The 26729-nt window shown below is 50.3% G+C and overlaps 1 protein-coding gene across 4 annotated transcripts in view; it reads right to left on the reverse strand.

Annotated features, from left to right (window-relative positions):
- DAG1 (dystroglycan 1) overlaps positions 1–26729 on the reverse strand; it is a 146674-nt gene that overhangs the window by 66197 nt on the left and 53748 nt on the right. For 2 of the 4 annotated variants that reach the window (XM_026657049.2, XM_026657047.2), the window contains exon 2: positions 19449–19541. The exons of 1 other annotated variant lie outside the window; for it this stretch is intronic. Coding sequence is in view for 1 of the 3 variants with exons in the window: in XM_026657046.1 (XP_026512831.1) it covers positions 18494–18518 (25 nt within the window). In the remaining 2 variants the exon portion in view is untranslated. Of the gene's footprint in view, positions 1–18493; positions 18522–19448; positions 19542–26729 lie in introns of those variants that run through there. One more of the 4 variants, XM_026657046.1, reaches the window with a different exon arrangement.

Consider the following 26729-nt stretch of genomic DNA (forward strand, 5'->3'; position numbering starts at 1 on the left):
TGTGTACCTCTGTTTCCCTGTGTACTGCACCAATATTTCAGTGGTGGGAATTGGGTGTGTGATTTTTACTGAGGCCCTTGGGGCAGGTGAGGCTGCCCAGTTGTAACCTGATTGCACCCCCCTCCTGCTCTTTGTAACCTGAGACCCAGGAGAGGGGTGCAACCAGGTTACAACTTTTGCCCGGGAAGCAGGACAAAAGAGGAGGAAGAGCAGCAGGTGTGTCAGGGGATGGATCGCTGGAAGTTGGGCAGTCTGCTTGGGGGACTGGAAGAGGGGGAGTCCAGGCCGTCTGGCCCAGGACTCCCCAAGATGGACTTGGCTGAAAGTCACTGATTTCTGTGCTAACAAGTTCTGTCCTACGCTGTGTTCCTGTCAACTAATAAACTTTCTGTTCTACATGCTGGCTGAGAGTCACTGCTGACTGCAGGAGTTAGGGTGCAGGGCCTTTTGGCTTCCCCAGGAGCACTGCCCAGGCGGACTCACTGTGGGAAGCGCACGGTGTGGAAAGGGATGCTGAATGCTCCGAGGTCAGACCCAGGAAGGTGGAAGCTGGGTAAGCTTCTTGCCCGGGAGACAGTATGCTCAGAAAGAGGAGTGTAGAACCAATGTGAATGAAATTGTTTTTAGTTATCCTGTACCATTGTAACTTCTGTTCACCATTTTATTACACTTGCCATTTTGCCTACATTGTAACTTTCATTACACTTGCCATTTTGCCTACATTGTAACTTCTGTGCCATATTGTAATTCAAACCCCATTTTAAAACGCTTACTCCATTTTGTAAGGGCTTGCTGCAACCTTCATTGTTGCAAACCCTGCTGTAATTTTATTAGTCTAGTTGAGATGTGTGAATGAGGGATGCATGGGTGATAGAATCAACCTCCAGCACCAGCCCGTCCTGATGAGATAAAGTTCAAATACCAACGGCTGAAGAACTAGACAACAGCCCTAACTCAAGCAAGAAGCATCCGCCCTAAAAAGAAACAACAGAAGGAAGATCAAAGCCAGGACCCAGGCTGACAGTCACGCCTGCAATTGACGGGTGATCAAGCACCAAACCCAGAGGCGGCGTGACACAGTGAGACCTAGGAACTTTGAATCCAAACTAAACTCCTATAAAAAAGGAAGGGTGAGATGAGAGACTTTGGGTAACGTTCTGCTATCAAGATCAAGGAGCATCCGTGCGCGCCCGACAGAGACCCGGCTCCTCCTCGTGCTCAGCTTTCCTGGCCAGTTAGCTGTCACGAGCTACGATCCCAAGCTGCGAACTCAAACTACAATCAGGACTGGTAACTATCCAGCAGCTGCAGAACATTTTGGTGTGTGTGTGTGTGAGTGTATGTGTATAAGCATTGAGGTATTTGCTAATAGTTACAGATTAATAATAAATGTGGCATCTTTATCTTGTCCCCTTTAATAAGATCCTGCTAGTTTTTATTGGTATAACATTATTGGTGGAGAATGCGAAAGGGGGAGCAAGCATAGAATCCACAGTTATTATAAAAGTGGTGTGCACACCGCCAGCTTTAGCAAGCCTGGCACTATAGGAAAAAGAGTGTAAACTTTCAGTTAATTAACCAAACTCTGAAGGATATAGGAGTTTAGGTTTAAATTGTGTTATAGAGGTACATACACCCTCAGCCGTAGCAAGACTGAGCTAAAGAGGAGAACTTAGTGTTTCTCACTCTGATCCGGGGAAGGATTTGTATAATTGGTGTATGAACCCTCGGTGGTAGCAGACCGAGTAATACAGAGGGAGGCTTAGCGTCTCTCCCTCTGGCCCAGAGTGGGTTAAAAACATAAGATACAGATCTTGTTCTGTTAAATCAAACTCTGAAGGATATAGGAGTTTGGGCAGTGTAGTGTGGTTTATGTTTGTTTGTTTGTTTGGTTTTTTTGTAAGTAACATTGTGGTAATTTCACAATTTTAAAGAAAATGTTTAAGGAACGGGACCAGGAAGGGTGGGGGCTAGTTGGAAAGCCCACCCTCCTTGCTAAATTGGTAGTGGAACAAGGCTTGTGCCCATGGAAAGAAACTGTTTATTGGAAAAAGCAGGATCGGGCCCAGGCAAGCAACAGATAGAAAAACTGAAAACAGGTTAGGTACAGAGAGTTAAAACAGCACTCTCAAATCTTACAGCAGCAGTAACATCAGGAAAAGAAACATTTGAGACCCCAGAAGGGGGCAGACCTTTGGGACCCCTCTGGAGATTGGGAAGGGGGATATTTGGGATATTTGGGTAAATTCCTCCTCCCAGGGCCAAAATGCCATTAAAACAGTTAACAACAGTGCCTGCTTCTGCCTCAGATCTCCAGGCTATGGCAAAATGGCTGGAAATTTTAAAACATATTTTTTTTTTTCTAGATGAAGTGTTAACGCCCTTTTACTGAGAGAAAGGGAGGATTTACACTCACAAAAAAATGCATCACTTCATTAGCATTTGTGCAGCCCCAAGTACCAAACACACTGTGGCAGAGACTAAGCAGGTTCTGCCATGGTGAAAGCACTGTGCTAATTTGTTTCCAAGCTTTTATCTTTCAGGCTCTAAACCAGAACATCAGGAGAGCTGGTACCAGCTGAAGAGTTATAAAATACCATGGTTATAGTGTCATGACAAAGTCTGTGTTCAGTGTTCTGTGTCTGTCTCTGGCGGTGTCTTGTGCTAGCACTGGGTCCAAAAAAAGAGGGGATACTACACTAGACAGGGCAAATGTCTTTTCCTCTCTCTACTTCCCCCATGTCCATCCAATTTATCAATCACCACTTGTGTCCAAAGGACTTTGGTCCCCAGTGCATCAGGTTTATTTATTTTTTTGTTAGGTTCTCTAATAGTCATTTTGTTGTTAATTTTTGTTATTAATACATTTGTATTGTTAGTTACATTTGCTTGTATTGTTAATTCCACACTTTCCTCTATGCACTCTGGTTCTACTTCCCCAAGCCCTAAAGGGTAGTTCTTGGGCCCCCATAACCTGTAAAACCTTGGCCCATGATTGTAGGGCCCCATCTTTCAGGTCCCCAGAAACCTCTTGAGAACAACTGTTAAAAATAGGAAATTCTGCAACATTTTAGCAACTAAATGTTAGTTTAAGTCCAAATCAGCTTAACCTTGCATGACAACTGTGGTACTCCTACAAAATCTTATTTGTTGTGTGTGCTTAAGAAGGTCCTGACCTCAGTGACTTCTATTGTTTGATGGCTATTGCAGCATCAAACTTGGGCCTCATCTTGTTTGTCAATGTACCCAATTATTGTAATGGTAATGGTTTTATAATTGTTTGGTTTGTTTGCAACAGATCACCTGTGCCCTACAATAACAACAACTGCTGTAATAATCATAAATAAAGGTGCAAAGTGTTGTAGAAGCAGCCCACCTGGTCAGCAATTCTAAATATAATTTTTCATCCCATCATTGTCCTATTAGTAATCCTAACTGTTATGTTGGTTCTGCCTTAAAACAATTACATAAAGTGTGACTCATTCAATGCCCCTGGATTGAAGGGTCAAAAGGGGGACAATGTAGAACCAATGTGAATGAAATTGTTTTTAGTTATCCTGTACCATTGTAACTTCTGTTCACCATTTCATTACACTTGCCATTTTGCCTACATTGTAACTTCTGTGCCATATTGTAATTCAAACCCCATTTTAAAACGCTTACTCCATTTTGTAAGGGCTTGCTGCAACCTTCATTGTTGCAAACCCTGCTGTAATTTTAATGGTCTAGTTGAGATGTGTGAATGAGGGATGCATGGGTGATAGAATCAACCTCCAGCACCAGCCCGTCCTGATGAGATAAAGTTCAAATACCAACGGCTGAAGAACTAGACAACAGCCCTAACTCAAGCAAGAAGCATCCGCCCTAAAAAGAAACAACAGAAGGAAGATCAAAGCCAGGTCCCAGGCTGACAGTCACGCCTGCAATTGACGGGTGATCAAGCACCAAACCCAGAGGCTGCGTGACACAGTGAGACCTAGGAACTTTGAATCCAAACTAAACTCCTATAAAAAAGGAAGGGTGAGATGAGAGACTTTGGGTAACGTTCTGCTATCAACATCAAGGAGCATCGGTGCGCGCCCGACAGAGACCCAGCTCCTCCTCGTGCTCAGCTTTCCTGGCCAGTTAGCTGTCATGAGCTACGATCCCAAGCTGCGAACTCAAACTACAATCAGGACTCGTAACTATCCAGCAGCTGCAGAACATTTTGGGGTGTGTGTGTATGTGTATAAGCATTGAGGTATTTGCTAATAGTTACAGATTAATAATAAATGTGGCATCTTTGCCTTGACCCCTAAAACGATCCTGTATAAGTTTGTGGGACAACAGGAGGCTCCCCCAGAGTCCTGACCAGCTTCATATGGAGTAGTTCCAGAGCATCACCCCGGTGACTCTGTGACAACTAGTGGCAGCTGGGGGATAAATTGCGCCCTGTGGACAGAGCATCCTGCAGTGACTGGGGAGCAGTAGAACGAAGGGAGATTAGCGAGACACGGGCATGCTGAAGGCTCAGAGAGGTGCACTTCCAGGAGGCGGAGGAGCTACAACTTAACCCCAAGAGTGGACCCCCGAGAAGGGCTGTTGCATTGAAGGGGTTCCGACCAGGGGGAGCTGAGAGAGCACAGGCCTGGGAGTCCGTGACCACTTGGGAACAGTGTGGAGATGGCCTATAACCATCTCCTTAAGAATGACATTGTAGAACTGTGCAGAGAGAGAAACCTGTGCATTGGAAGATTCACCAAGGCACAGCTGATTGCTCAGTTGGAGGAGAATGATCGCTCTAAGGAGCAAGTTCGTGACTGGGCTGGGAGCAGCCAGGCAGCCCCAGGGGTCACCCCAGCCACCGACCCAACCGGGGCCGCGGGAGGGGCTGAAAGCAGCCAGGCGATTCCAGGACCCACCTACCCGACCAGCAGGGGATCTTCACAGCCGAGTTCCCCATCGGTGGAGCTGAAATGGTTGGAGTTGGAAATGGAACAGATACTGAAAGAGCTGGACCATGAGAAGGAACAGGAGGACCATGAGAGACAGAGGCAGCATGAACTGGTGATGGAGGAGCTCAGAAACAGTGGGACCCCTGCTGGGGTGAGGAGATGGGCCCAGGGTGGCTAAGCCCACAGGGAACTGCAATATAAAAGTGCTGCCTCAGTTTAAGGAAGGGGAGGATATAGATGCCTTCCTCACTGCCTTTGAGAAGGCCTGCAATGTGCACCAGGTTGACCCTGCAAACAGGCTTAGACATCTCATCCCCTTACTGGGTCCCAAGGCCATAGGGACCTTCAGCCAGATGGCTGGGGTGGAAGCAGGGGACTATGAACTGTTCAAAAAAGCCCTCCTCCTTGAGCTGACCCCCAAGGCGTACAGGAAAAGGATCCAGAGCATGCAGAAGACACAGGGGATGACCTTTCTGGAACTGGCCCCCCGATGGGGGAATACATCCACAAGTGGGTGAATAGGCCCAGACAAAGGACTGGTGGGGCTGGAACGACTATATGAACTCTGTCCCCCTGACCTGAGGATATGACTGGTGGACAAGAGGCCGAAGGACCTGCACTGCACAGGGCTGCTAGCTGACGAGTTTGTAGACAGCAGGTTGGAATATGGAATGGAATCCCAGGGGGACAGGCCCACATCAGTGCAGAAGGGGGGTCACCCAGGGGCTTCCCAGAAGGGGGACTCGGATAAATCCCTCCTGAGAAGCATAGGCAATACCAGAGCTGGCTGACCGGTCCCAGGGGACCAACAGGACCTGAGGTATTACTACTGTGGGCAGAGGGGCCACAGATGGGCCCAGTGCCAAAAGCTCAGGGACAAGATGAGCAAACCGAGCCCCCAAAGGGTTAACTAGGCGGGAGCCCAGCCGGAGGAGGGGCTGGCTCCCCAGGCAAGATGGGCTGGCAGTTTAGCAATGGCCCAAGAGGGAGGAGTCTCCCAGGCCAGCTCCTTGGGGAGGCTTGATGCTCCGGATTCAATGTTCTCAGTCTACAGGGTGGGCGTGGGACAGCCCCTGAGGAGCGAGTGCCTCATTCCCCTGGAGGTGGATGGGAGCAAGTCACTGGGTACTGGGACACAGGCACTGAGGTGATGCTGGCCTGAGGTAGTGGCCCCAGCATCTACCTGACCCTGACGGGCATGTGCGGGCCCCTGTTTAAGATACTCGTGGTGAGGGTACGTCTGAAATGGGGAGCCAAGGAGGGCCTCGAAGATGTGGGGGTGCACCATCAGTTGCCAACCGAGATGCTGATGGTGGGTGACCTGGCGGATTGGCCGGGCAGCCCCTAGAGCATGCTAGTCATTACCTATAGCCAAAGCCAGCAAAGGGCACTCTTCCCTGACACCGGGGGAGGGGCGGTACTCTGCAGGGGGCACAGGACCCTACCCTGGGCAAGAAGGGAGCCCACTGCGGACAGGACTTGGCGGGGCTGTGGCCTCGGACCCAGACAGTGAGAGAGAGGAGGCCCCATCCCTTCCCCAGTCGCTGAATTCCAGGCCGAGCTGCGGAAGGATCCCTCCTTAGAGAAGCTGAGGGAACTTGCTGGCCATAGCACGGCAAAACCCCTGGGGGAAGGCTGCCGGGAAAGAGTCCTGTGGGACAAGGGATTCCTGTACCGGGAATAGACTCCCCAAGGAGAAGTGGAACAAGGGGGATCAGAAGGCAGCTGGTGGTCCCTCAGAAGAACCGCCGCAGGCTACTGTATCTGGCCCATGATGTCCCCTTCTCAGGACACCAGGGAACCCAGCTGTTCCCGGACAGAGGCCGTTACAGAACTTTGACTGTCCCGGGGTCTTTGATGCCATCCAGCAGTACAGCAGGTCCTGTGACTCCTGCCAGGTGGGGAAGGCCCGGGACAAGGGGAAAGCAGCTTTGAAGCCCCTGCCCATCATAGAGGAACTTTTTCAGAAGGTGGCCGTGGACATAGTGGGGCCCCTCAGCAAGGCAACTCAAGACAGGGAAAAAATACATTCTCGTACTGGTAGATTTCGCTACTCACTATCCCAAGGCAGTGGCTCTGTGCTCTGTTGAGGCAGACACCTGTGGCAGACGCACTGCTAAACATTTTCAGCAGAGGGTTCCCCAATGAGGTCCTTACAGACCAGGGCTCCAATTTCATGTCAACCCTGCTCCGAAACTTGTGGAAGAAGTGTGGGGTCGAACACACCTGGGCCTCGGCGTATCACCCTCAGTCCAACAGACTGGTGGAGAGGTTCAATGGGACCCTAAAGATAATGCTGAAAACCTTTATGAACCAGCACCCGCAGAATTGGGACAAGTATTTAACCCCACCTGCTGTTCACATACCGGTAAGTGCCCCAGGAATCTACAGGGTTCTCTCCTTTCGAGTTGCCATACAGGAGGAGAGTGATGGGACCCCTGGACTTGACGAGGGATGAATGGGAGGGAAAGGCCTCTCCTGATGGAGAATCAGTGGTGGAGTATGTACTGACTTTCCAGAAAAAGCTCACTAAGCTCATGGACTTGGCCAGGGAGACTCTAGGCAGGGTCCAAGGGCAGCAGAAGGTCTGGTATGACTGCTCAGCACGTGCCCGCTCCTATGCCACTGCAGACCAGGTGATGGTTCTCATTCCTATGAGAATGAACAAACTACAAGCTGCCTGGGATCAGCCCTTTAAGGTCATCAAAGCAGCTGAATGAGGTGAACTATGTGGTGGAACTATCTAATCGGGCTCACAGCCACCAGGTGTACTATGTCAACATGATGAAGTTGTATCTTGACAGGGAGAATTTGGTTCTGGCTATGTGTGGCCGGTGGGAGGAGCAGGGAGATGATCCTTTGGTGGATCTATTCCCTGAGATGCTGGAATCAATTCCCCTCTCTGACAGCTAACCTCTGCCCAGCAGGCAGAGATCCATGAGGTGCTGGGTTCAAACCAGCAGCTGTTCTCCAACCGGCCTGAGCTCACTAACGTGGCTGTCCACCAGGTGGAGACAGGAACCCACCCTCCTGTAAGATGCTCCCTGTTCTAGGTCACTGGGAAAACAGCCCAGGACCTGGAGAGAGAGAGAGAGAGAGAGGTGTCAAGGACATGCTGGCTTTAGCGGTGATCCAGCAGTCCTCCAGCCCTTGGGCCTCTCCCATAGTGTTGGTCCCCAAGGAGGACAGGTCAATCTGGTTGTGTGTGGACTACTGGAAGCTTAATGCCATCACCAAGTTCGATGCCTACCCCATGCCTAGGCCTGACAAGCAGGGGGGCTCGTTATCTCACTTCTATGGATCTCACCAAGGGCTACTGGCAAATACCTTTGGATCTGGATGCCAGGCTGAAATCTGCTTTTATCCCCCCTCTGGGGCTATACAGGTTCCTGGTCCTACCTTTCTGCGTAAAAGAGCACCTGCCACCTTCCAGTGCATGGTGGACCAGTTACTCAAGGGGATGGAGAATTTTGCCCTGGCATATATTGATGATATCTGTTTTTAGCCAGACCTGGGAGGACCATGTGACCCAGGTTAAACAAGTGCTGGACCGGCTCCAGGATGCAGGACTGACTATATAAAAGCTGGGAAGTTCAAGAGGGGGCTGGCAGAGGTATCATACCTAGGCCACAAGGTGGGGAGCGGCTGCCTAAAGCCAGAGCTGGCCAAGGTGGAGGCAGAGATCGGCCCACTCCCCAGACTAGGAAACAGGTCCAGGCCTTTATTGGGACGGCAGGCTACTACCGGAGGTTCGTGCCTCCCTTTAGCTCCATAGCTGCCCCCATCACTGAGCTATGCAAGAAGGGTAAGCCAGATAAGGTGGTCTGGATCAAGCAGTGCCAGAGGGCTCTCTGTGGGCCCTTAAAAGCTGCAGCCATATCTATTTGGGCGGCGCTTCACTGTGTACACTGACCATTAACCCCTGGCGTGGCTACACCAGATGAAAGGGACTAATGACAAGCTCCTGAGGTGGAGTCTCCAGCTTCAGGATTATGACATGGAGGTGGTCCGTGTTAAGGGGAGTGCCAACAATATAGCAGATGCTTTGTCCCGGTTTGTCAGGGGTGGGGCAGAGGGTTGGGGTGCTGCGGTGTGAGGCCTCCGGCTGGGGGTATGGGCTCTGGGGTGGGGCCGGGGATGAGCCATTTGGGGTGCAGAAGTGGCCTGGACCTGCCGGGGGAGGGGCAGCTATCCTGCAGCCCCAGCCTTGGAGCTGCTGCGGCAAGAAGAGGCACCCCTACCCCCAGCCCAGGTGCTGCTGCGGGGGGAGAGCGCTGGGGGGAGTCGTCTCCCCCCACCGTAGCCCCAGAACACCCTTCTGCACCCCAAACGGCTCATCCCCGGTCCCACCCCAGAGCCCATACCCCCAGCCAGAGGCCTCACACCACAGCACCCCAACCCTCTGCCCCACCCTTGACCCCTCATCCCCAGCCCCACCCCAAAGCCAGCACCGCCAGCCAGAGCCCTCACACCCCTGAACCCCAACCCTCTGGCCCAGCCCTGAGTCCCCTCCCACACTCCAAACCCTTGGCCCCACCCCCACCACATGAATTTTGTTATGTGCACCAATATGAAGGTGATGTGTCACACATCACCTCCATACTGGTGCACATAAAATTCATTCTGCACATGGGTGGGAAAAGTTAGAGGGAACACTGATCCCAACCCCACTGAGCCCCCCACACCCAGACCCCTCTGCTGAGCATTATCCCCCCCACACTCAGACCCCCACTGCTGTGCCCCAACCACCTTCACCTGGACACCCCTGCAGAGTCCCAATACCGTTGCACCCAGAACCTCCCAACAAGCCCCTGTGCATCCAGATCCCCCCTGCACACAATCCCCCACTGAGCCACCCGCATCCAGATTGCTCCACATAGAACCTCCTCAACCCACACCTAGACTCCCCCAACATTAAGCCCCTCCACACTTGGATCCTGCCTTGCTGAGCCTGCCTGCCCACACCTGGTGCATCTGGCAGGGTTCTGGGTATTTCTGGGGAAGGCCTGGTCCTTGCACTGTGTCAGGGTTGGGTGCCTTGCCACTGAGTCCATGTCGGGTGGAGCTGTACAGTGATCTCCCACCTCTGTGCAGCCAGTGCCCTGTGCTCCCCAATGCCATGCTGGAGCCTCCACATTTATTTGACAAAATAAATTTTGCAGAATTTTAAAACATTGTGCACATAATTTTTAATTTTTGGTGCAGAATACCCTCATGTGTAACTAACAATATGGCCTTCAACAGCAGATCTCAGCATAGGTGAAGCATGCTCCTTGGCTACCAGTAAGTGGACTAGAGTGAGATGCTATGAGCACACCAGCAATTGGAACATAGGGGGAATCTGCAGTGTGCAGTGGCTATAGCTCCCCGCTTGGCTGAATGGGCAGTTGGAGGGGAAGATCCAGAGGCTAACAAGTGAGTCTCTCCAGTCTTAGACAAAGGGCCTCCAAAACTCATACCTCAATAGCACATGTAAGGAGCCAGGCAGTCACCACACAGCTAACAGCATTGAGGAGCAACCTAGACAGCACTCAACTCTTCTGAAACCATAAGTGCCACAGTCACTGCTGCTGCCTCTCTAAAGCATTAGCCAGTGACCCACAGGGCAATCTAAACCCTCTGTTTGTAGGACTATGCATGTAGCCAGCGGCCTGGAAAGTCTCAGGGTGCCCCAGCTACCACAAGTGTCTATCTGGGATTACTGGCTTCCTTAAATCAGGAAAGCTCGTGAGTAGTTTGGCATTCATGGCGCTAATGTAATTAACAGGATCTTCAGCTCATTTGTGCAGCATCAACCTCATAATGGAGTTGAATTATGCAGTGCAGGGAAGTAAGATCATTTAAAAATAATTTTTCTCTGTTCCTGCCTAAGGCTTCTTCCAGGCAGTTGATGGCATCAGCCATGTCAGCAAGACATGTGCCCGTTCAGGGAAGGCTGGGGCAGCCGTTATGAGTGCATGGTTTCAGTGAAGTGCCTGACCATCTCCATCCTCACACAGAGGTATTTATAAATCTGAGAGCTGAGAGCCACTCAAGCATAAAGCCTGTCCACATGAATATTACCTGGTAGCCGTGAAGCTGCACACAGCTGAGAAATTCAATACTTGGCTGAGAGAAGACAGCTTGAATTAAACAGGTTGTTCACCACCAAGAACAGTTCCATAGAGAGGATTCATGTGGACGCTGGTGGGAGTAAAAAACACCTCCTCACAGACAGCCACAGCAAGAGGTTTCAGTAACTGATGGGCTGGGCTGACTGGTGTGTGCACTGGCATGCTCGCCTCTACCTGTTCAGTGACTACAGGCTCCTCGTGTACCAGGGAGACTACATGGATGACTGAGCCAAAGAAGGTGCTCAGGCACTAACAAGTCGCCTTCCTCAGCGCAATCTGAAGTCCAACCAGTTCCATTAGCCTATTAACCTTAGAAGGTGAATGTCTGTGGTAGGAGACTGAATCTAGGTCTGTCTGTTACTCTGCTTTACTTCAGTACCTTAGCTCAGCGATACAATGCCTAAGAGACTATGAAGACAGAAGGTGAGGTCCACCTGCAGGGCAAGAGACAATTACAAAACTCCTTCAGGATATTAGTTCCCAGTCTCACCCAATCTCTGTTGGAGGGGTGAGAAGGGGTTAGTAACATCTCCACGGAGAGGAGCTCTGTCCAGAAAGATTTCCAGCAGGAGACAATAAGGCTGACAAGTCAGAAGACCAAGTGTTCCAACAGTTCCAGTGCAAGCTAGTAAAGACTAGTGCTGGAGGTTTTAATCTATGCTGAGGGCACAATACGTTGCCACTGCACCTTGATATCAAACTGTGATCTTCCTAGAGAACTCTGGGAGGAGAGTCAGAGTTTCATGAAAGCAGATAATTTACTCCCCTCCAGCCACATATGAACTACTACCCTGTTAGTTCCTCCTCCATGTTGGTCCCAAAGCACAAAGCTGTGACAAGACAGCAGGCAGGAAACAGGACTCAGATCTCCCAATCATATGCAGGATGGGAGCAGCTGTGTCTTCTCCCTGGTCAGAGAGCTGCTCCAACTCAAGCTGGCTCTACCTGATTAAAGCACGGACTTCTTTTAAGGGTGGGAAGGAGGATAATGGGCAGAGAGGTGATGGATGCATTGAGTACAAACTAACTTCTCCCCCAACACTGAGACAGAATGAAATTAAGCATTTGATAACTCTCCTCCGTGTCTAATTAAACTGATGTGCCAACCCGAGGACTGTAAGAGAAGTCACAAGACAGCTCCTCACTATCCAACATCAAGGGGGAGGGCACAATTTCCGAGCTACACTGTAAGGAAATTTCTACTGCCAGCCAGCCTAGATTTTTCTTTATGCAATTTCATCTTGTCACTCCCAGTCAGACCATTCCCTAGCCCTTTTCAAGCTCTCTGTTTACATACTTCAAATACTTACAGGCTCTTGTGACCATCCATCCCCCCCACTCCACCCACCTAGTGTTTTAGCAAAGTTCTACATATTTAGGTCTTTAAATCTCTCCTCATAAGTCACCCCTCTTTCCATAGCCCCCTTACGGCTGTTGCTCTTCTTTAAATTATTTTCGTTTAGCTGCCATATTTTTGGTACTGAGGCAACCAGAACAAAACACAGCAATCCTAATTATTATCCTTGGGTGCATATACTCCAAGCACAATGTGGAACTGTGTCCACAAGCACTTCAGGTTTCTCTCAGCACTGCTGCCCTCCAGGTTTCTTCCTTTTACTCACTGTTTATTGCCCTCACAGATTTGTTAGTTCATTCCCCCACCCCACCCCGCCATCCCAATTTAGTCTTACTTTGCTTCCTACCTATTTCTAAACTCCCCGGCATTGTGTTCTGTCCTTGTTGGTCACAACATTACAGATCTACGGTGTTGCTTCTCTCCCTCTCCCCAACCATTAACTTAGAGGAAACCTATTTTACCAGCACCCTCCCCACTGCTCTTTGCCCTGTGTTTATATTCCTACCACCAGTTTTTGGCCCATGTGACAGTGCTCACAGCTAAGTCAATTTGAATGAGTCTGAAGCACTTCTGTCTAATGTTATTTTCAATGGTGCAATGTGGTGGTAGAAGCAAACTAGACATTCAAAGAGTATGCAGACCTGGCTATACAGGCAGTGACCCTCCAGGTGCTTAGGAAAACTCACAGGAAGAATACAGCTACAGATGGAGAAGGGAAAGCATTAGAGAAGAAACCAACAACCACTTAAGGCCCATTTAGCTTGCTTTCCTTTTACAACTCCCTTCTCCATATGCTTCAAACCAAATGCTGCTTACTGCACTCTGGCCCATTCTGGTTTTGCAGTGCTGGAGTGGGATTCCAAACCCCCAGGGGGCAGCAGCAGGAATTAGGTACTCATTAAGCGCACTGAGATTCACAGGTTACCCTTCTTTCCCCCAATGGTTGTGCAATGTTTCCCCAGCTTGCTGGCATTACAAGATTTGCAGGTACAGGCAAGAGCTACAGTATTTCCAGCTAGATCACTCCTGTCCTGCAGGGCAGTGTAGATCCAGCCATGAACACTGAATTGCATGATGGAGAACTATGCAGTATAACTAGTTCAGCAGACTACAAAACTGGGTCTCACCTAAGAACCTATTTCCCATCAAAACTCTGGGATGCTGCTTTAGCCCTTTCCAGTTTTGGTCTAACAACTGGTTCCATAAAGGAAGAGTCTGAATTGTGCGTAATCAGGAAATCCCCCTCCCTCCACATCCCCTAACGTGACAGATTACACCAAAAATAATTTCTGCTTTACAGGCTGCTGAGACTCACTGAACATTCAATACCTGCCCCCTTGCTGGTCAGAAAAAGGTGGTTAATATTCCTGGGCTGGTCTATGCTAGTGCTTCACCATTGCTACCTGCTGCACTGATGGCTATGACCACATGCAGCTAACACATTTTTAATAGGCTCCTACACAAGGTGGGAATATTTTTTGAACAGCACTTAGTTGTGTTTGGCAACCTGTTTAAAAATCCACTTCTCCCTAGTCTAACCAAGGTCACTGTGCGAGCCTCATCCTTGCCTTCCTCCGTTTGTTATGTCTGATTTGGACTGTGAACTCCTCAGACAAGGTCCTGTCTCTGCTGTCTGGAAAGTGCCTGGCCTAACTATGGCACTGCAACAAGCAATAAATAAAAACATCTACAACAGCAATACTGAGTATAAGGAGAAAGAAGCAAATAAAGGCAGAGGATGTTGCACTATTGGGACTTCTCATATCTAATCACAGGTTAGAGTGAAGCCTGGTCCTCAAAGAAACAGAAATTGAGTAGCAGAGTCAAGTCTACAGCAACTGCAGCCAGGACATATTCACGGACCTTCCCCAAACAGAGGGCAGAAAACACATCCAAAAGCAACCACAGTGCTTCTCCCAGCAAGAGCACCCAGGGATGAGGGAATGGAGCTCATTTCCTCAGAGCCTTTATTGAAGGTCTCAAACATCTAATTCCTCCTTCCCCCTCACTCCTCACCCCAAAGGAGCCTCTAAGCACTCTCACAAGGACATACTCAGATCTAATACAGCCACCGTTGAAAGCGGACATTAAGATTGCAAAGTCAAGCACTCAAAAGTTCAGAAATGCCAGAATTAAGTTTGCCCATGCAACCTGCTGCAGTAGCCACCTGCTGCCTGCTTTCAACAACCTGCACCCCTTTGTCACAATTCACTCCCCTTCATTGCCATCAGTCTGGCTCCTGCCCTCTCTTCAGTCAAATCAGGCTGTTTCCTCCTCCATGCTACCTGGGCACCAGCTCTACGAGCACTGAGAGCACATGAGAGAACCTCCCTGCTCTCAGTTCAGTGCATGGTGCCAAAACACCCCCCAGCTGCCACGAGCAGCAACTGTAGGGAAAGTCCTGCTCAGCCTCTGCACCCCCAGGCTGGAGAATGTCCAGTGCAGGTGGAATTGCTGGAGAATTTAGCTGCCTTACTAACAAGTCTATGATGAGCATGTGCAAACTCAAATTTTTCAAATGCTTGTAACTTGGCCAGATTTGGGTTAGTTTTCGTGGGGCTGGCAAAAGGCACATCCCTGACACCAGGGCAATCCAACTGCCAAATTTCAAGCATGCTACAGCTTCTCCACAAAACTGTTGTAAGACTTTTTTTTTTTTTTTTAAGCATGGGCAAAATAATATATTTTCCCCTAATTCTTGGAAATGACTGAACAGAATTTGCTGAAACAAAGTCAGCCAGAGGCAGACTCCCAGCAGAGGAAATTCCAGCCTGAACAGTTACAGTTTGCAAAGTTAGAAGCAACAGAAAGCAGGGTCTTAAATGAGAAGTGTTGGACAAACTTAACTACAAGTGGTGCTACCAGCTTCCCCTCTAATACAAATTGCAAATCAGAAGATAAAACTTCTGTATCGGTTTAAATAACTGAGCCAGGACACCCATCAATAGACGCTGTAGTGTAGCCAAGGTCTAACTTGGGCTGTTCTGGGTTTAACCCATTAGAGCAACATGGTTAGGTTCTGTCTACATTAACTTAACAAGGCCCCCTGACCTCAGCGCTATATACAGGGGGCCTTCGAGGGAGCTCTGTGACAGAGTAGGGAGTATTAATATTTAATGTTGCATGAGAGTTTTACTAATTTACTGTCTTCTGCTAACACGAGGCGTGCCTCCGTTTCCCTGGGGTACTGCACCAATACTAGATGATGATAGGAAATAAGGGTGTGACTTCACTGAGGGATGATATTTGATGGCCAGCACGTAAACGATGGTGGCTGCCCTTCGGAACCTAAGCCCAGGAGGGGGTTGGGTCCAGCTGACACCTTCTGTCCGGGAACCTGGACAAAGGCTGGAGGAGGGGCCGGGGGTGTGTCTGGGGGCAGCAGCAGGAAGGGGTTTCAGTTTGGAGCTGGCTGGGGAAATGGGGGGAGGCCCAGAACCTGGGTCTGGGCTCCTCACCCCCCAAGAGGGACCTGACAGAGGGGTCCTGTTTTCTGTACCCACAAGCTCTGCTTTAGACTCTGTTCCTGTCATCTAATAAACCTTCTGCTTTACTGGCTGGCTGAGAGTCATGGTGAATTGCAGGAAGTGGGGGGTGCAGGGCCCTGACTCCCCCACACTCCGTAATAAGCTCTAACACTGATCTTTTGCAAAGTAGTTTAAGACCAGGATTGAAAAGTTTACCAGACAATTCAATTATTTCCCTGCCATGGCAGGGGCCTTTGACACTGGTCCCTGCCTCTGGCACAATCTCCTGTAGTCTGTAATACCATGGTCTCGTTTCAGTTATTGGGTGTAGCGTGCGAGGGCTGGGTGCAGTGTTGGTGGTCTGTGATATACAGGAGGTCAGACTAGATGATCTGGTGGTCCCTTCTGGCCTTACACGCTATGACGATGACTTACTAGTCAGAAGCCAATAGAACAGCTCCCACTAGTGAGCTCTAGGGAGCAATCAACACCCTGGTGAGAGGCCTAGATTCCAATCTGGTGCTGAGAATAATCTCTGGGCCCTGCCTGGCAGCTATAGCTAAACCTCTGAACAGGTGGCCCTTTCTGGCTGCTGGAACGGCAACTGCTATTTCACTTCCCAGCTTCCATTTGATGGATCTTGTCCTGAAAATAGCTCTGTGTGGGCCTCTCTGCTCATCCTCAGCACTTTTCCTAGCAGCAGTACAATGAAACTGATGATTCTGCAGTGTCACTACTGACCACAGCAGTTGTGAAACTGAGCAGTTTTCTTAATTTCCTTCTGCTGCTGATTAACAATTCTGAGCAGGGCATGAAATATAATAGATAAGGTGAATAACAGGGCAAATGGCAGTATGATTATCCTTACTTTTTAAATTGCTGCCCAACTGGGCAGCGGCTCTGAACAGACTCAAGGGTAGTGCTGCATAAGGGCACTTTTGAAAAGCTCTTGGCAACCTTAAGGGCTAGAAACTTTTTCAAATGAAAGTTTGCAGGGTCACCATCTCAAACAAATCAGAGCCCTGAAAATGCTTTCAATCTGCTGCTGTTGTAAGTTACACTTGCTATCTTTTGTCCTTGTGTTTATATGCTGCATTTGACAGCACTGTTTACTCATGTTCATTGCTTCCCCTGCTGCATGGGAAAATTAGTCTCCTCTGTTCTACGGGTCTTTCACACAGATGCAAATGAGATTTTATATTTAAAAAAAAGTGACTGCAAAGCCACAAAAGTTGGTAGAGGGACTCTGAACAGGTGTGGTGACTGAAACTACCTTGAACTGTTTTTAAAAAACAGACTAGATTTCAAGTTGTCAGTGCCCCTTTCAGTTCTACAGACGTTGATAGCTTTCAAAGGATAGTCAAGTTTCCTTCCAATACTGCAGGAAGTACTCAGGAGGGACTTCCTGCTAGACAGGCTGAAGTGGCCTACATGTAGAAAGTCATCTAAAAGGAGAGAATTCTTCTAGTCACATCATCTGCAAGTCTGTGGTTTGCTCTGGCTTGTCCTAAAAGTTTAGTTTTACAGGGCTTCACTTTGATCAGAGACTCATTCAGGGTCTAGTACCAGCAAGTAAGTCAGAGTGGACGTTGAGAGGGCTGGAACAAAGTTTCCAGAATCACTTGTCCTTTAGCTTTGTTCCACTTGTAAGAGGGCCCCCGAACCTAGCAAAGGGTGTGTTTTGGTAGTTTCCACGATGGGAGAAGGCAAAAAGGGCAGGACAGGCCTGTCCCACAAAGTTTCCAGCCCCCACAGGACTTCCAGAGTAGGCTGAAATCCCCCCAGGATTTGGCACAAGATATTGAGCCATCTGCTCAGGGCCACTTCCTGTTTGCTGGTTTCCAGCAATAAACCCACCCTTCCTCCCTCATCTAGATTGTTGCAGGCTATGCTAGTTACTGTATTGGGGCTGGGAAGAATTTTTCCTCATATCACCAGACTGGCTACAGCTGGTTGGGTTTTTTCGCCTTTCTCGCAGTGAAACCTAGGGATTGGGCAACTGGATAGCTGGAATTCTCCCCCTCCCAGAGATCACAGTTTGGACCTGAGTTGTTTAGTTGTCGCACCTTTGGCAGTGCCCAGTGCAGGAGCCTGCTGATTTAGGCTCCAGATCCTAAAAGGTAACATAGTGGGCATCTCCTTACAAGACAGTGCTGTCTGGGGTGGTGAGATCCCCCTCTCACCTCCTCCCCCCCCCCCCCAAAGGGGGGAAGGATGCTAGCACGCAAGTGGAAGCACCCAGAGACCCTCCTAGTGTAATGACTGACTCCTCCTGTGGTGGAAGCCCCAAGAATTGGCAAATAATCACAAAGGTGCAAGTGACTGTGCTGGGCTGCTCCCCGATGGGAACCTTGGATGTAATTTAACTAATAAAGTTGGTTAAAACCCATACCATGTGTCTGATGCCTTCCGCGCAATAAGCACACCAATGTACATTGCTAACAAACACAAGAAAGCTGCTCACAGATCAGCAAACACCCACTTGCCCTCATTCAACCAGTGTTGTTTGTATTTCATTTAAATCATTCCCACCTTCCAGTGCTGAGCTCAAGGTGCTCAGAAATCAGGAGTGGCAGCACCAAGAGCATGAATTAGCCAAGAAGTTGTACTGCAGTCATCTACCTTTCAACTGCATTGGGTGAAACATCTCTGCACCCTACTGCAGATTGCAGCTTTGCCAATTAAGATGCTCTCATCAATGCAAGATCTGTTTCAACAAAGTATCTCATCACTGAACAACAGGGCGCCTTGTAGGAAAAATTTACTTGGGATTGCTAACCACTGTGAAACTGTTTTAACTGACAAAGATAGTCCAGTGAGCTTAGTTCACTGCACTGTAATTTGCTTCACAGCAGAATTTCTTTCCTCCTACATTGCTGTTCTGGAAGGCAAGCCTTTCCCATAACCTGCTTCCAACATCTACCGCGTTATTTGCTTTCAAGTAAATATGCTATTAAGACGTGCCAGATGTGGTGTGAGAGAGGTCTGCTGAACACACGCTGAGCCAAGGCAGAAGTATGCTCACCAAATCCTCCTTTTCACCTTGTCTCCTTTAGTAGGTGAACCCTGGGAGCTCACCCTCAGATGGGAGGCACAGCAATACAGCGCCTTTCATTCTTGAACCCCAGTATATGCTAAAAAAGGATTGAGCGGCCCTGTATAAAGTATGCCAGAGGCAAACAGTAGCTGTTTAAATAAATAAACCATTCTGTAACCAAGTCTGTCATGATTGATAAGCACATCTGTCAGTCCCCACCTGCTGTATGCATTCCTGGCATTTCTTTTCTGCAGCATTTTCCCTGACAGAGAAGAGAAACTGCTTATCAACTGCTGCAGAAGAGATTTAAGGGGAAGGAGCAGGCCCAGCTTACAAAAAATTAAGCAATTCCAGGTCACAAGTGTGCCAAAGTTCCTTTCCATCAGGCTGGAAGAGCTGCTGAATTGGATTTATTCCAGGGGGCCTGATAGGCTCTTGAACAGCTGCCTTTTGTATGGCTCTCATGTCCCTGCCAAGAAGTCACAAGGAGAGTTTAAATGTCATTCCCACCCCCCCTTGATCATTCTTTTCCCTGCATACCTGTTTAAAAATCCCTGCAGACAGGGCAGGGAGCAGTCTCTCCACTCTCCAGCTGCTAGTCTGAAGTCAATTTCTGCACTGTTCAACCACACCCTTGAACAAAAGGAGATAAGCGTGAAAAATCACTCCACTCCCAAGGAGGCTGTGAAGGCATCTCAGCATGAAGGGGCCAATTTGCCCAACAGCTGGGAGAGCAGAAGGGCCAGCTGCAGAGCAGCCCACTCCAACAGGCCAATGTACAAGTTCTCTCCCCATCCCACCTTCCAGAGACATGCTAGCAGCTAGATGAACCTGAGTCTGTAGCAGCTTTGGACTCTGCTGGGAGCTGCAATTTAGATTCTTGACAAGAGAAGTCAGAAATTCACAGCATCTCAACATTTGCTTCTGCTTTGTTATTCTCCATCCAGCTCTGAAGGGTGAAGACCTTAAACAGCACACTCCTGCCTAAAACATTTTGATGAATAGCCCCCAAGATTCCTGTGACTGAAAGAGAGCAGAGAAACAGCTCTCTTTTTTCAGTTTGTTAACTCTGGAGATAGTCTGCGGTCGTTTCCCCTTTGTGTGTGGGTCTTTCACATAGAAGTCAGGGCAAGGAAAACTATAAAACCTCAAACTGGTATTGAGTGTTCAGGGACACAGGGAGAACATTTAACTATTTTTGACTATTAAAAAAAGATTAAAACGCACCAACTTGAAATCTAGTTAAAGACAATTGCTCCCTTAGACCCAGATACTTTTGATACTTGCTGTCCTGTAAGGTGAAATTAAGGCCTTGTCTATACTACCAGGGTAAGTTGACCTAAGTTATACTACTCCAGCTAAGTGAATAATGTAGCTGGAGTCAATGTAGCTTAGGTCAACTTGCTGCAGAGTACACCGCGCTGAGTCAACGGGAGACGCTCTCCCGTTGACTTACCTTACTCCTCTCATTCTGGTGGAGTACTGGAGTCAACTGGAGAGTGCTCTGCGGTCGATTTAGTGGGTCTTCACTAGCTAAATCGACCCCCGGCTGCATTGATCACAGCAGTGTAGATGTGGCCTAACAAAGGCATTACCTAAAGTGGGCTAGCTATCGTGTTTCGTAGGGTTACCATATTTCCACAAGCAAAAAAAAGAGGACACTGGGGGACCCCGTCCCTGCCCCGTACCCATCCACTCCCTCCCACTTCCCACCCCGATTGCCCCCCTCAGAATCCCCAACCCCCCTCCCTGCTCCTTGTCCCCTGACTGCCCCCTCCTGGGACCCCCGCCACTAACTGCCCCCCTACGACCCTACCTGTCCCCTGACTGCCCCGACCCTTATCCACACCCCCACCCCATATTCACACCCCCACCCCCAGACAGACCCCCGGGACTCCCATGCTCTATCCAACTGCTCCCCGCCCCCTGACAGGACCCCCCAGAACTCCCAACCCATCCAACCCCCTCTGCTCCCTGCCTGCCTTGACCCCTCTCCACACCCCTGCCCCCCTGACAGCCCCCCCAGAACCCCAGACCCATCTAACCCCCCCGCTCCCTGACTGTCCCAACCCCTCTCCACACCCCTGCCCCCCGACAGCCCCCTCACGAACGCCCGACCCATCCAACCCCCCCTCCCTGTCCCCTGACCAGGGCCGGCTTTAAAGAGCCCAGGAATCGGGCTGTGCTCCGGCTGGGGTTGCGGGGCTGGGAACCGGGGCCAGCGCTGCTGGGACCCGGGCCGGGCCCGAGCCGGTGCTGCTGGGGCCCGAGCCGGGACGGGGGTGCTCGGCCGGCGCCAGGCTGGCGCGCTCGGCCGGAACCGGGGCCGCCACCCTGGGGCCTGAGCCAGGCCGGAGCCGCTGGGGCCGCCGGGCACCACTTGGCCCAGGCTGGAGGGAGCCTCTCGGCCAGCGCCGCGCCTCCCCAGAGCTCTCCTCCTCGCGCCCCCCCCCCACCCCAGCTTACCTGCTGCTGCCTCCCACCTGCCCCTGCTTCTTTTCAGACTTCCCGCGAAGATCTGATTCGCGGGAAGCAGGGGAGGGGGAGGAGCAGGGGGGCGGAGCGTTCAGGGGAGGGGAGGAGGGGGAAGACAGCTGCGGGGCCGGACGGCGTGGTAAGGCTGCAGGGGATGGGGGGAGCCGGGAAGGGGCTTTGGCTGCCCAGCGGCGCTTGGCCGCCGCTTTTCTGTCTATAAATAGCCGACCGGGGGGAAATCCCGGACATTTTTAGGTTTTTAAAAATCCCCCCCGGACGGCTATTTATAGACCGAAAAGCCGGACATGTCCGGGGAAATCCGGACATATGGTAGCCCCAGTGTTTCGGCCATGCAGATGCACATTTCTCTCTACCTGGAAGATGAGCAAGCAGCAGATCCCAGAGGAAGATGATACCAGTGAATGGGTCTGTGTGCAATCTTGCACCCTGAGCCAGGGAGACTGACAAGCAGCAGTTGTACAAGCTGCAGAAGTCAGGCATAAAGGTTGCATAGCCCATTTTACTAATTCCCAGCCTTGGATTCATTTGGAAGAAGCAGTCCAATCACAGCAGCACGCTTAACAAGCAGGCTCCCAGTTCATTCACACAAAACCCCAGAATCAAATATTAGTCTCAATACTAGAGATACAACTTGTTCACAGGACAGCTTTCCAGTCAGCCCTCGACTACATTTCTCCTGCATAATCGACATGTTCATTAGGGAGATGCCGTTACCTGGGGGTGGGGAGGGGGGGGGGGAGAGAGGAGAAGAGGAGAGAACTCATTAGTCAGTTAGCAGAATTTGATTAGCTGGCTGATGTGAGACTATGGTTTTATGGCTACTGGAGGAAATTTAATCAGGAACTTTCTCTAAATTAACTATTCATAAAATGAGTGCCGTCTCAGTGCTCTGGAAGATCAGGAAAGGTCTCCCTGTGCCCTGGGACCATGGGGCTAGGAACTGCCTCAAGAGCTCTCTGCACTTGCATTTAGGGAACTATGCTGCTGAAAGAAAAGGTGAGGCCCTTTAGGATTAAATAAGACGGTTACTCACCTTTGTAACTGTTGTTCTACTCCAACAGAGGGGAAGGAGGGCGGGTTTGGAATGGATATGAGCAACACATCTCAAAGAACAACAGTTACAAAGGTGAGTAACCGTCTTTTCTTCTTCGAGTGCTTCTCATATCGATTCCAATTAGGTGACGCCCAAGCCTTACCTAGGCGGTGGGGTCAGAGTGAGATGTAGCGGACTGAAGGACCGCTGAACCAAATGCAGCATCACCCCTGGACTGCGGGAGTGGAATTGGAGTGTCTACTGACAGCTCCAGGAGAGTAGAATACCAGTGCTGTCTGGGCCACGCTGGGGCGACCAAAATCAGACGGGCTCTGTCCCTCAGCAGTTTGAGCAGGACCCTGTGGACTAGTGGGAATGGAGGAAAGGCATAGCACAGGTGAGACTTCCACTGTATTAGGAAGGCGTCTAACAGGGAACCAGGGGAGCGTCCTTGGAGAGAGCAGAACACCTGGCATTTCCGATTCTCACGAGAGGCAAATAGGTCTATCAGGGGAAAGCCCCACTTCCGGAAGACGGAGTGGATGACATCCGGGCGAACCGACCACTCGTGAGCCAGGAATGATCTGCTGAGGTGGTCCACTAAGGTGTTCTGGACTCCTGGGAGAAGTGACGCCACCAGATGGATCGAGTGGGCTATGCAGAATTCCCACAGACGAGTGGCCTCCTGACAGAGGGGGGACGACCGGGCTCCCCCATGCTTGTTGATGTAAAACATGGCCGTTGTGTTGTCTGTGAGGACTGCAACGCAACGGCCTTAAATGCGCTCTTGGAATGCTTGACATGCCAGGCGCACTGCTCTGAGTTCCCGTACGTTGATGTGCAGGAATAACTCTCCTGCCGACCATAGTCCTTGTGTCCAGAGGTTCCTGAAGTGGGCCCCCCATCCCAGGGATGACGCATCTGTGACTAGGGACAGGGAGGGCTGCGGGGCATGAAATGACACCCCTTCGTGCACTGCTTTGGGGTGCAGCCACCAGTCTAGAGAGGCTAGTATCCCTGGCGGAATGGTAACCACCATGTTCAAGCTGTCCCGACCTGGTCGGTAAACTGTTGATAGCCGGGCTTGGAGTGGACGTAGTCGTAGTCTGGCGTGCCTGGTCACATACGTGCAAGAGGCCATGTGCCCCAGGAGGCATAGGCATGTTTTCACAGTTGAGGTCGGGATAAGGTGATCAGATAGCAACTGTGAAAAAACAGGACAGGGGGTGGGGGGTAATAAGCGCCTATATAAGAAAATGTCCCAAAAATGGGACTGTCCCTATAAAAACGGGACATCTGGTCACCCTAGGTCGGGAAGCGTTGCAGGCAATGGACGATGTTCGCCAGGGATTGGAAGCGTGTTTCCGGCAGAAGTGCCCGGGCTAGGCCTGAGTTTAAGACTGCTCCTATGAATTCTATCCTCTGGGATGGTACCAGAGTGGATTTCACGACATTGAGCAGGAGGCTTAGTTGATTGGAACTATGATGTGATTGGAATAACAGAGACTTGGTGGGATAACTCACATGACTGGAGTACTGTCATGGATGGATATAAACTGTTCAGGAAGGACAGGCAGGGCAGAAAACGTGGGGGAGTTGCATTGTATGTAAGAGAGGAGTATGACTGCTCAGAGCGCCGGTATGAAACTGCAGAAAAACCTGAGGGTCTCTGGATTAAGTTTAGAAGTGTGAGCAACAAGGGTGATGTCGTGGTTGGAGTCTGCTATAGACCACCAGACCAGGGGGGATGAGGTGGACGAGGCTTTCTTCCGGCAACTAGCAGAAGTTACTAGATCGTGGGCCCTGGTTCTCATGGGAGACTTTAATCACCCGGATATCTGCCGGGAGAGCAATACAGCGGTGCACAGAAAATCCAGGAAGTTTTTGGAAAATGTAGGGGACAATTTCCTGGTGCAAGTGCTGGAGGAACCAACTAGGGGCAGAGCTCTTCTAGACCTGCTGCTCACAAACAGGGAAGAATTAGTAGGGGAAGCAAAAGTGGATGGGAACCTGGGAGGCAGTGACCATGAGATGGTTGAGTTCAGGATCCTGACACAAGGAAGAAAGGAGAGCAGCAGAATACAGAACCTGGACTTCAGAAAAGCAGACTGACTCCCTTAGGGAACTGATGGGCAGGATCCCTTGGGAGAATAACATGAGGGGGAAAGGAGTCCAGGAGACCTGGCTGTATTTTAAAGAATCCTTATTGAGGTTGCAGGAAAAAACCATCCCGACGTGTAGAAAGAATAGTAAATATGGCAGGCGACCAGCTTGGCTTAACAGTGAAATCCTTGCTAATCTTAAATGCAGAAAAGAAGCTTACAAGAAGTGGAAGATTGGACAAATGACCAAGGAGGAGTATAAAAATATTGCTCAGGCATGCAGGAGTGAAATCAGGAAGGCCAAATCACACTTGGAGTTGCAGCTAGCAAGAGATGTTAAGAGTAACAAGAAGGGTTTCTTCAGATATGTTAGCAACAAGAAGCAAGTCAAGGAAAGTGTAGGTCCCTTACTGAATGAGGGAGGCAACCTAGTGACAGAGGATGTGGAAAAAGCTAATATACTCAATGCTTTTTTTGCCTCTGTCTTCACAAACAAGGTCAGCTCCCAGACTGCTGCACTGGCAGCACAGTATGGGGAGGAGGTGACCAACCCTCTGTGGAAAAAGAAGTGCTTCGGGACTATTTAGAAAAAATGGACGAGCACAAGTCCATGGGGCCGGATGCGCTGCATCCGAGGGTGCTAAAGGAGTTGTCGGATGTGATTGCAGAGCCATTGGCCATTATCTCTGAAAACTCATGGCGATCGGGGAGGTCCCAGATGACTGGAAAAAGGCTAATGTAGTGCTCATCTTTAAAAGGGGAAGGAGGATCAGGGAAACTACGGCCAGTCAGCCTCACCTCAGTCCCTGGAAAAATCATGAAGCAGGTCCTCAAGGAATCAATTCTGAAGCACTTAGAGGGGAGGAAAGTCATCAGGAACAGTCAGCATGGATTCACCAAGGGCAAGTCATGCCTGACTAACCTAATTGCCTTCTATGAGGAGATAACTGGGTCTGTGGATGAGGGGAAAGCAGTGGATGTGTTATTCCTTGACTTTAGCAAAGCTTTTGATATGGTCTCCCACAGTATTCTTGCCGGCAAGTTAAAGAAGTATGGGCTGGATGAATGGACTATAAGGTGGATAGAAAGCTGGCTAGATCGTCAGGCTCAACGGGTCGTGATCAATGGCTCCATGTCTAGTTGGCAGCCGGTATCAAGCCGAGTGCCCCAAGGGTCGGTCCTGGGGCCGGTTTTGTTCAATAACTTCATTAATGATCTGGAGGATGGCGTGGACTGCACTCTCAGCAAGTTTGCAGATGACACTTGTGACGAACTGGGACTGTTCTTAACATGGTCTTTGAATGCTGACAGGGGAGTGTGGCTAGGATAGTCTGCATTGGGGGATGGGAGACTGACCGAGGGAAGCTACCTGAGCATGTAACATGAGAGCCCAGGAAGGGGTTAGAGGCCAGGTGACACCTTTACCCGGGAAACTGAACAAAGGCTGTGGGAGGGGTCGCTGAAGGGGAAGTTTCAGGAGCTGGCTGGTGGAATGGCTGGGAGGCAGACAGGGTTCTGACCTCCCAAGGGGGCTGTGGGGCCCTGGGACCCCAAGATGGACCTAACTGGGGGGGGGATCCTGTTGTCTGTGCCTGCAAGACCTGTCTTGGACTGTGTTCCTGTCGTCTAAATAAACCTTCTGCTTTACTGGCTGGCTGAGAGTCATGGTGAATTGCAGGAAGCCGGGGGTGCAGGGCCTTGTGTCCACCCACACTCCGTGAGAACTGGTGGCAGAGGTGGGATCTACTGCACCCCGTGGACAGCGCTTCCTGCAGTAAGTGCCTGGGGAGCAGTAGAACGAAGGGGGATCGACGGGGACCAGGTGGGCAGAAGAGTCGGGAGAGAGACTGTTTCAGGGGGCGATTAACCCCTGGGAGTGTGACACCAGTGAGAAGGACTTTTGCAGTAACAGGATCCCCCGGGGGATCGCAGTGAGTGGTCCCGGGGCGGAGGAGTCTGCAGCTGGACCCTGGCAGAGAGGTGGTGACCTGAAGAAAGGCTGGCACACTAGGGATCTCCTGGGAACGGTGGAAAGCGGAGAGCACAGGCCGGCGAGTGGCCAGCAGGAGGATGTATGCTAAACACCTTAAGAGCGACCTGGTGGAGCTGTGCAGGCAGAGGGGGATGTGCATTGGGAGGTCCACCAAAGAACAGCTAATTGCCCAGCTGGAGGAGAGGGATCGCTTGGAT

This window comes from Terrapene carolina, unplaced genomic scaffold (assembly GCF_002925995.2).
Source record: "Terrapene carolina triunguis isolate 2854851 unplaced genomic scaffold, T_m_triunguis-2.0 Scaffold235, whole genome shotgun sequence".
NCBI lineage: Eukaryota > Metazoa > Chordata > Testudines > Emydidae > Terrapene > Terrapene triunguis.